Genomic DNA, 10,704 nt, shown 5'->3' on the forward strand with positions numbered 1-10,704 from the left:
AAGAGTAGTAGTGGAGTCCAAAGACATCTCCACAATAAACCGCAACAGTTTATGATTTCACACTTTGTTTTTCGATACTTGCAATCACACTCTATTGAGACTAAAATTGGAGTAAGGGTAAAGTTGCCATAGCCCAGAGGACCACCGAGTTGCTCTCACATTAGGGAACGATGACTGTGGTGGTTCACCACGCATCAGGTAAGGATGAGAGTTGAGAAGGAGAGTTGTTTGTGGTAACCTCAACTAGTGCAGGAATTGAACCCATGCTATAGACATCACTCTGCATCACAAACCAGCTGTCCAGTTAACTGACTCTCAAAATTGGAGTAATAGCAACTCTTGATTATGGAATTGATTTAAACTGTATTGCACACTCTGTATTGAATTAAAATTTCAAGATATTATGTAATTTCTTTCCCATTTTTCTATTTCTTTTTCATACTCAAAAATTGGGTCCTATTTCCCAAGAGTTTACGCTACAGGTTCATTTATCGTGGTTTTTAGAGATTAACAGCATCCTAATGGTCATTGGTTGACCTGAGGTTATTTAAGCTAAGCTTTTTGTCTTTGTCAGCCATCAATGTTTGTGCAGTAGGGCATATATGAAATTTACATGAGTTTTTCATTATCTCTACACATTCTTGATTCTTTAGCAAGCCAACATAGAGACTGGAATTAAATGGCAGTGGGACTGACAGTGAGTGGTGTTGAGTCATTGAATCTTTGTTGGTTTGGTTTACAGTGTCTCCACTGATATTACAGCTATAACTCATGCCCTCAAAATTCAAACCTGCAAATCAGAAATACAATTAAAATGAGTTTAAACTGCCAATGTTTTGCAAACTGCAATGACATGTTGTGAGGTGATGGGTCTGTTTGACCCATGGGCTACTGTGTGGTTGTTTCTAATCTCAGGTCGCCTTTAAAAGGTAGTTTCTTGGGTGAGATATTAGAATGTCTGTGGAATAGTGAGCACACTAGAATTTTGTGACCTTTAGAAAAGGTCTGAAGTACTGAGAAGTACTGCAAAGGAGCAATGTAAAAAAACCTGAAATTAACGGGATCGATAAAGCCTAATAACTCAGTATTATTACTCTGGTGATTTAGCCCAATGGTAGTTTGTTACGATGTAATTTTAAGTCATAGTTATCCAAGAGGGACATTGTGGATTTTTGTGCATACTGAAACTTGGGAAGAAGTTTACTTACTCCCTCTGAGCCCTGCAGTAACAAAGGCCTATTGTTGTCAAATGTGTTTTCATGTCGCTTCCCACCCACTTCCACCTTTTTTTATCTCTGTGCCTTGCCTTTTTCCTCATTCAAATTGCTTGGTTGCCAAAACAAATAAAATGATCTGGCCAGTTCTCCTCTGCTGAGTGGAAAGAAGGGCACTGTGTTTTGTTACAGGCTGTGGTGATGTAATACTTCAGACAGGGCAGACAAAGCCAAATTTTCTAAACATCAATGTTGGATGGTCAGTTTTCCCTCCCTTTAGAGACTGCTGTCTTGTGGCGCACCTGATAATTTTAATTGTTCGATACATTTGTTCTTCTGGGACTCATTAATTCTGTATGATTTTGTATCATTATAATTGGCTTTGTTGGAGGGAAATTTTAAAAATCACCCATAATATAATTACACTGCTTTCATTTTTATTTTTAAAAATCAGTGCTAGTGCAGCATGGCTTGGAAGTAACACAAAATGTTAAATCAAAATATAACTGAACTGGACCAACCTTTAATCACCATGGTCACAAAAACAGTTCAGAGGCTGGAAATTTTATGGTGAGTAACTTGCCTTCCGAGTCTCCAGAGGATGTCGACTATTTTTACTTAATTCAACCTCCTACATTTTCCCTGTAAATTCGCATGTTGTTTCTATTTCAATAATCATTCAATGGTCTCTTGAATGCCTGAATTGAACCTGCCTCCTAAAAAACTTTGATTTTGTGCATTTCATATACCAACTATGCACCATGTGAAAAAGTTTCCTTACCTCACATTTGCTTCTTTTGCAAACACTTCAAAACTCTGCTGTCTGATTCTCAATTCGTTGACAAGTGGAATCAATTTCTCCCTCTCCACTCTGTCCAGACCCCTTATGATTTTGAAAATTTCCATCAAAGCTTTACTTAGATGTCTCATCTCCAAGGAAACAGTTCCAACATCTTGCTTCATTCCTCATAACTGAAATGTCTCATTCAAGGAGCCATTCTTATAAATCTCTTTGCACTCTCTCCAATGCATTTCTACTGTCCCTATATTCTGGCACCCAGAACTGTACACAATACTCCAGTTGAGGTCTAACCATTATGCAATATAAGTTCATCATTGCCCCGCTGCCTTTGGTCTCTATGCCCCTATTTATGAAACCTAGAATACAGTTTGTTTTATTATCAGCTCTCTTCATTTATCCTGCCAACTTAAATGACACCTGTATACTCCCAGATGGCACACTTTTAAAAGTAGAACCCTTTATTTTATACTATCTCTACATGTCCTTTTTATCAAAGTACATCACCTCCAACTTCTCCACATGAACTTCATCTGTCAGCTGTCTGCCACTGAAGCAACTCAGCAATATCCTAAGTTTTGTGTCATCTGCAAATTTGGAAATTGTTTCCTGCGTACCAAGATTGAGATTGTTTTACAGATAGGAAAAGCAAGGGTCCCAATACTGACCCACGGGGAACTCCACTACAAACCTGTCCCTTATCCAATATTGTATCCACATTGCTATTGTGCCTTTTATTCCATGAACTGCCTTTGAAATCATCACTAATTAAAGCCCCCCCCCCATTATAAAGACTCTATGATGTTTACACCACTCCATAATTTATTTGCAGATTTGTTCTCCTGTATCTTTCCATTAGATGGTGGTCTGCATATTACAACAAGTAATGTAATTGCACCCTTCTTATTCCTTAGTTCTAGCCAAAATAATTCTGTGCTGAAACATCCCTTTTCTCCAGTGTTGCAATGTTATCCTTAACTAAAATTGCCACCCCTCCACCTGTTCCTTTCTTTCTTCTCCTTTTTCTGAACACCTTGTGCTCAAGAATATTTAATATTCAAATCTTCCCTTCCTGAAGTCAGGTATTATTTTCTACATTCAGTATATTCTAATTCATACAATGTAGCCCTGATTTGGACTTTGTTTCTTTCTCCCTTATTCTAACATCACCTGTCAACTTACTGTTCTCTCTTGTAAACCTTTCTGCTTCTCCCAGCATTTCATAAAGGTGGGATAATGTTCTAATATTTTCTCCTGGTTCCCATCCTCCTGCTGGCTTAGTTTACTGACACAAAACCAATGGACTCACCTTGGTGTTCCTCAGTATGTGATGCTACAAGATTAGATTAGATTACTGACAGTATGGAAACAGGCCCTTCAGCCCAATAGGTCCACATTGACCCTTTGAAGAGTAACCAACCCCCTACCCTATATTTACCCCTGACTAATACACCTAACACTATGGATAATTTAGCATGGCCAATTCACCTGACCTGCACATCTTTGGATTGTGGGAGGAAACCAAAGCACCCAGAGGAAACCCATGCCAACACGGGGAGAATGTGTAAACTCACACAGACAGTCATCCGAGACAGGAATCGAACCCAGGTCCCTGGAGCTGTGAAGTAGCAGTGCTACCAATGAGCAAATGTATTGCCAATTGCACTGGCAAGATGCATTGTAGCAACTCACCAATGGATAGCATTTTCTCTGTCCATAACCTCCGTTGTTGAAAGGAGAGAGGAGAAAGATAATGAAAACAGCATCATTTATAAAGTCCCCTTGAAGTTTCATATCATTCTGACTTGGGTATGTTGATGCTGAAAATTCCTACATAGCATCATAAAGATGCAGCAATTCAATGATTGCTTCCATTCTCCTCTCATGCCAAAAACCCCAGCTAACTTCAGGCTAATTAGGAATAAGCAATTAAGACAAACATGTTACAGTTGTCACAGTTCCTGAATAGAAAATATTGATTTAAAAGTTCCCTGCATAGTTTTGTCCCTCCCTTGCATTTTCAAGATGCTATTAAACTGCAAGTTTATTATTGTTTGAGCAAGTAACTCTTTTGTCTTTGCTTCTTAAGACATGACATTGAGTACTGACCAGACATGAACTAATGTGCTTTAGCCAACCTGTATTTGGGTTATAATTTATTTGATACAGGATTTCTGGTGTTTGTATTCTGCAGAGCTCGTTGCCAGAATTTTGTTTTGCACCAATTTGCAGTGATTAAATTCCAACAGCCACAGAAGACGTGGTTTTATATTGATTGTGTTCTTACTTGAACAAAGAGTGAAATTCATTCTTGTTGAACCTTTAGGATTATTGACATAATTAAGTGATTCGCTTTCCAAGTGACCGTTCAGTCACCTAGCTTGAATATAGTTGCAATTTCTTTTAAACAATGAAAATATTAGCTAGCTGTACAAATGCACTGCCAAATAAAGTTCTAGCTTTCATTCCTAAACTTCTACACCCTTCCAACCTGTGGCAGTTTTTTTTTATGTGAACAGTAGACAGAATAAACACTAGTTTAGTTGTGAACTTGTTGGTTCAAAAATATTTGGGACTAAGCAATGATTGAAGTGTTGTTTGTGATTATTGTTCCCATTTTAGATGTCTTACATATTTGGCTTAATGTATCGTCTCCATTAGGCAAAAGTGAGGACTGCAGATGCCGGAAACCAGAGTTTAGATCAGAGTGGTGCTGGAAAAGCACAGCAGGCCAGGCAGTATCCGAGGAGCAGGAAAATCTACACTTCGCGCAAAAGCCCTTCATCAGGCTAGTCTCCATTGAAGAGAGGCTATTTAAGTAGTGCCTTTCTCCAGCTTGAAATCAATAGAATTCAGGAATTGATTAAGTATTACAGAATGCTGTTGTTCTTGTTCACACGAAGTTGAAACTTGAAGGCAAACCGCCGGTTAGCTCTTAAAAGGCAAATTCAATTCGTTTTTGAATGCAATGTTGTTTTAGTTTATAAACGTGCTCTATTTGTCTGGGCTCCTTCACTATCAAAAGGCAACAATAGAATTTTACCTTACATTTGAAAGTGAGGTAGTTCACTCTGATGTAAGGATGCTAAAGTTAAAGAAGAAAATTATGAAAGCATGAGGCACAGATTGGCTGATCTGGATTGAGAAAAAATATTAAAAAGCATGACTATACGTATGCCATGGGCAATATTCAAAGAACTATGACATGGCTTGAAACCCCTTCAAGAGACAAAAATCCAAAAAGTCAGTCAACAATGACCAACAAAAAAAGTAAACAACTGTGGAAAATTTATAAATGCTTATAAAATGCCCTGAAATAGTAATAAATCTGTGGAGGTTTCTTAGAATACAGCAAGAACAGAGTCAGCAAACTGATGAGGAAAGGAAGAATAGAATATAAACACAATCTTGCAAAACAAAATAAAATGGACTATTGTGATAAACCATTTAAAATAGTTTTGTCCCTCCCTTGCATTTTCAAGATGCTATTAAACTGCAAGTTTATTATTGTTTGAGCAAGTAACTCTTTTGTCTTTGCTTCTTATGACATGACATTGAGTACTGACCAGACATGAACTAATGTGCTTTAGCCAACCTGTATTTAGCCAACCAGCCACTATTGTGATAAACCACGAGAATCATTAATTAATCTCCCTGGAGAGTTTGTTGAGTGTGAGTTCTCTTGGTAACAGGCAATGGCCTGCTCAGCTGGGACTTATTAACTGAGCCCTTGTGGGGAAGTGGTAGCAAGTCTATGTGGAAGCCTGGGTTCAACTTCTACCTGCCCCATTGGTGTGTAATGAAATCCCAGAGTAGGTTGATTTGGAAAATATCTGGTGTAGTGGTAATGTCTTTTGACTTGTCATCCAAAGTCCCTGATATTTAGGGGGTCTTGTTGCATGGTGGTGGTGCCCCAACCTCTAAGCCAGAAGGCCATGTTTCAAGTCCCATCCGCTTCAGTGCTGTGTAAACACATCTGTGCACAGATTGATTAGAAAATATCTAAGTCATTTCTTGTGTCCTCTGCAGACTCAATGATCTCACCATAAACAAAATAAAGCAGAGCCGGACTTTGATCAACTGTGGCTCAGTTGGTAGCAGTCTTACTTGGACTTGCAAGGTTATGGGTTCAACTCCCTCTTTAGAATTTTAAAGGGCTCACTTCGCACAGCATATGCCCTACCTCAGGACTAGGTGGTGCGGGTTCAAGTTATGCTCTAGGCATAACATGTCTGAACAGATTGATTAGGAGAGAAAATTAAATAAAGCAGAGCCAGGTGGCTGAGGGCTCTACTGCAGTAGACTCAAGGTGCAAATTCTGTGAAGGCATGGGTTCAAATCTACCATTGCCAGCTTTGATCTGAAGTTCTCTTTCTTAAGGACCCTTGTGGCACAGTGGTAGTGTCCCTATCTCTGAGCCAGAACATCTGAGTTCAAGCAACACCTGCTCCACAGGTGTGTAATAAGCTGATTAGAAAAATATGTAACGAATGTAGTGGAAAAGTTACTTATAACTATATTACACAAAAAGGCAGAAACAGAAAGGCTCTTGTGGCACACCTCAACACTGGTGCCCTTTATTATAGTTCTTATACACTCAAGGCTAGTGTCCAAATTCAACCCTAATCCCATTTACAAATTTGCCAATGACATCACTATAATGGATCGGATCTCAAACAATAACAAGATAGAGTACAGGAAAGACATAAACAGCTTAGTGGCATGGTGCTGAGGTGGAGGTGGTGGGGAGCTCCACATTCCTAGGAGTAAATATTGTTATGGACTAGACCAGACCACTCAAAATATTCTTAAGCAGGCAGCCCAGATCATAATTTTGCAATTTGTGTCGGTAAGTATACAGTGAAAATTACCCAGAGTGAGGTAGCTAAGTTGACTACCAGGTTTTAAAGCAGACAAAAATGTATTCACAAAATTACACAGAGAAACACAAAGAACAGAATAAAGAACCCCTATAGAACTCAATCCATTCAAACTAGACTTATGAAGCTGTTCCGAATATACACAACAGTCCCAATAAGCAAACCTCCTTAAAAAACAGTAAAAATGGAACAAATGCTTACAGACTAAATTTAGAAGGGCAGAAAGAGAGAGAGAGAGAGAGTTTTGCAGCCTGTTTCCACACAGCTGGACTCCTAACCTGTTCTGGATTGACCTGCGCAGCTAGAGAGCTGACCACTCCCCTTTCATTATACAGGTCACTTCTAAAACATGACCACTTTGGCCTGAAGTCTCATTGTTTACACATAAACAAAAAGGCCTCTCAATACCCTTTAATCTCTGTACAAAACTAGTCACTTCAGAGACGGGAGTTGTTTACGATCCCTCTGAAAGAAACCAAGGACACAGTATCTTTGAGAAAAGGCACAACTTTTAGAAAAAAGGCACCAGCTTTGTGACAATATCACCAACAATCTATCCTGGTCCATCCATGTTGACACTACAGTCAAGCAGCCTCGGCAACTTCTACTTCCTCAGGAGGCTAAAGGAGGTATGTCCACAATGACGCTTAACAATTTTTATAGATACACCATAGAAAGCAGCCTATCCAGGTGCGTCACAGCTTGGTATGGCAATTGCTTTGCCCAAGACTACAGAAAATTACAGAGAGTTGTGAACGCAGCCCAGTCCATCAAGAAAACCTCCTTTCCGTTGATTCTGTCTATACTTCCAACTGCCTCAGGAAAACAGCCAACATAGTCAAAGACCCCTCCCACCTCTGTTATACTGTCTTCCACCCTCTTCCATCAGGCAGAAGATACAGAAGTTTGAAAACACTTACCAACAGATTAAAGAACAACTTCTTCCATGCTGTTATCAGACTTAAGAATGGACCTCTCATTTATTAGAGTTAATCTTTCTTTGCACCTTCTCTGTAGTTATGACACTATATTCTGCATTCTGTTCTATTACCCTGATGTAGTTATGTATGGTATGATTTGTCGGGTTAGCATGCAAAACAATATATTTCACTGTATCTCGGCACATGTGATAATAGTAAATAAAACCAAATCAAATCAAATCAAATCAAATGGATTTATTTTAGGTAAAAGGCATTGAAAAGTTCCATTAGCCATAATCATACCTCCTGGCGAAGCAGGTTCAGTCAGCTGGAAGGCTGCTTCATCAGTTCCTGTCTCATATTTTAATAGATATCTAGGTCATTTTTAGGTCTTTAGGCAATTTTTTTGTTTTGTTTAAGAAAGTGCAATCATACAGAAGTCCGCATGAAATCTGAATGAATTCTGTTTGATCCAGCTTTTAAAAAGATATTTAATTCCTAATTGGATCGACAAGAAAGTGAAAAAGCAATGTCAGACAAATGGATATGTTGCTGCTTAAATCTATAAGTATTGCAAAGTGTATTTGGTCATGATGACATTTTTAAACCAAGAAATAATCTTGTTCAAATTTCAATTATTGTAAGCAAGGTCTTGCCTTTATCATTGAAGGGGTGGATAATGAGTTTGAAAGTCCTCTACACCACAGCATTTAGCATCTCGTTGTTTAACCTGGTACTGACCTCCAAAAAGCCACAGAGGAGATGCCATGGCTTGCATCTGCTGATATGTCTTTTTGCTCGTATTTTGAATTATTTGGACAATATTCATGTTTGTTTGATAGGCTTAGATCAGTTATAAACATAACAGAGACAACATTGGGATCTTCAAACTGGGTCATGTCAAATCAGATGACAAACATTCCTATAAACTGGGCTTTCTGTTTTTCAGGCCACCTCTCCGACGAGGAAATTCCTTCACCTTTCTGACGCCCAGCCCTTGGGATTTTACTTTGGTAAGTGTGTCCCTTGTGGTATACCATCACTCCTTTTATAAAAGGTTTTGATTTCTTTATGTGATGGCTATTAATTTAAGAGCTCTTGCAAGTTGCAAAGATGGTGGTTGTATTTGACATCTCTATAAACAATAATACAAAATTTATTTCACAGCATTTTTGTTAAAGCATACATCTCCTCCATTCAATTGCATGTATTGCCTCAGTGAGGAGTGACCAAACTGCAAGTGCACCATTTTCAAGTGTAATTTTATCATATACAGAATATGGAAGGAAGAAAGAAAATATTATTTTGTTTTTGAAAAAAGATGCTTTTCTTGTTTTACACATTTTATTAGCTACATTCTTTCTGTAATTTTGCAATTGTCCAAGAGCAGTGAATACTTGCTTGTCTTTCCAACATAGATATTGGCAAATTTGATGTTTTCCCAAGTAACTAATTTTGTGCATGAAGATGTCTCTATGTCAGTGCCCGACACTGTGTTTCAATATGAACATTTTCCAGCAAGAATCATTGAATAGCAAGCAAGAGTGGAAATCTCAGAATAATGTTATCCATTTTCCCACCCCTCTCTGCAGGTTGATTATATTAGCTCAGTTGTAATACCCAACTGCTGTCTGAGCTGAGATTAAGATGCTGTCTGTCTAAAATTGGGTGATGGCATGATCTGTGCAGTTCTAATCAATTACTAAATAAATAACTGTGGATCACAGATAGCTGCTAATCCATGGATTAACTATTCTGTCCACAGAGTCAGTTGAAAACGGTGGAAACAGAGGAGTGTAAAACAATAAGGGTAAATGAAAGTCAGGGCCATTGTACTAAAGTAATATAATTAGCAAAGTATTGTAAGTGAAGTAAAGTTAGCATAAAGGGAATTAAGGTTAAAACCAAGTAAGTAAGACTAAGTAAGTTCAAACATAGAAAATAGGAACAGGAATAGGCCATTAAGCTTTTCGGCCGACTCTGGTATTCAGTGTGATCATAGCTGATCATCCATCTCAGCACCCTGTTCCTGCTTTCTCCTCATATCCTTTGATCCTTTAAGCTTAAAAACTACATCTAACTCCTTCTTGCATACATTTCAATATTTTGATCTCAATGACTTTCTGTGACAGAGAATTCCAGGCTTACCACTCTCTGGGTGAAGAAATGTCTCCTCATCTCAGTCCTAAATGGCCTACTTTGCATCCTCAAACTGTGACCCCTGGTTCTGGACTCCCTAGTCGAAAGGAAATCCTTCTTAAGTTTACCCTGTCTAGGGTTCTGTTGGAGTTTTATAGGTTTCTGTGAGAATTTAAGACATGGCGGCACAGGTTGGTCAAGTGGTATATGTGACATGTAGTATGTGGGAAATCAGAGACCCTACCAGGCTCCAAGATTATGTTTGCGGGATGTACTTTCAGCTGTAAAGTTTCAGAGTTTGAATAATGATTGGAGACTCTTGCGGAACATCTCTGAGACTGAGAGTTATGTGGGTAGAACATTCAGAGGAGTGGTCACATCACAACATAAGAGCTTGGAGGAAGGAAGGGAGTGGTTGAGTGACTACCGAACAGTCCAAGAGAATCAGAGAGGTAATACTAGAATCCCCTTTGTCCGGCTCGCAAATCGGTTTTCCATTTTGAAAGCTGATGAAGGCACTAACTTCTCAAAAAAGTGCAGTCAGTGCTATGTTTGTGACACTACAAACGAAGCATTAGACATAAGATGGATGAGCTTGAGGCTCTTTTGGAAATTGGCAGATACGATGTTGTGGGGATAACTGAGACGTGGCTTCAAGTGGACAGGGCCTGGGAAATGAATATTCAAGGATACACGTGTTATCGTAAGGACAGACTGACGGGCAGAGGGGGTGGGGTGGCCTTGTTGGTAAG

At 38.8% G+C, this 10,704-nt stretch overlaps 1 protein-coding gene across 2 annotated transcripts in view; it reads left to right on the forward strand.

Annotated features, from left to right (window-relative positions):
• Window positions 1-10,704, forward strand: part of net1 (neuroepithelial cell transforming 1) — a 166,185-nt gene that overhangs the window by 39,401 nt on the left and 116,080 nt on the right. For both annotated transcript variants that reach the window (XM_043714079.1, XM_043714080.1), the window contains exon 2: window positions 8,763-8,826. In XM_043714079.1, the coding sequence (XP_043570014.1) occupies window positions 8,763-8,826 (64 nt within the window). The remainder of the gene's footprint in view (window positions 1-8,762; window positions 8,827-10,704) is intronic.

Source organism: Chiloscyllium plagiosum, chromosome 23, assembly GCF_004010195.1.
Source record: "Chiloscyllium plagiosum isolate BGI_BamShark_2017 chromosome 23, ASM401019v2, whole genome shotgun sequence".
Classification (NCBI taxonomy): Eukaryota; Metazoa; Chordata; class Chondrichthyes; order Orectolobiformes; family Hemiscylliidae; genus Chiloscyllium; species Chiloscyllium plagiosum.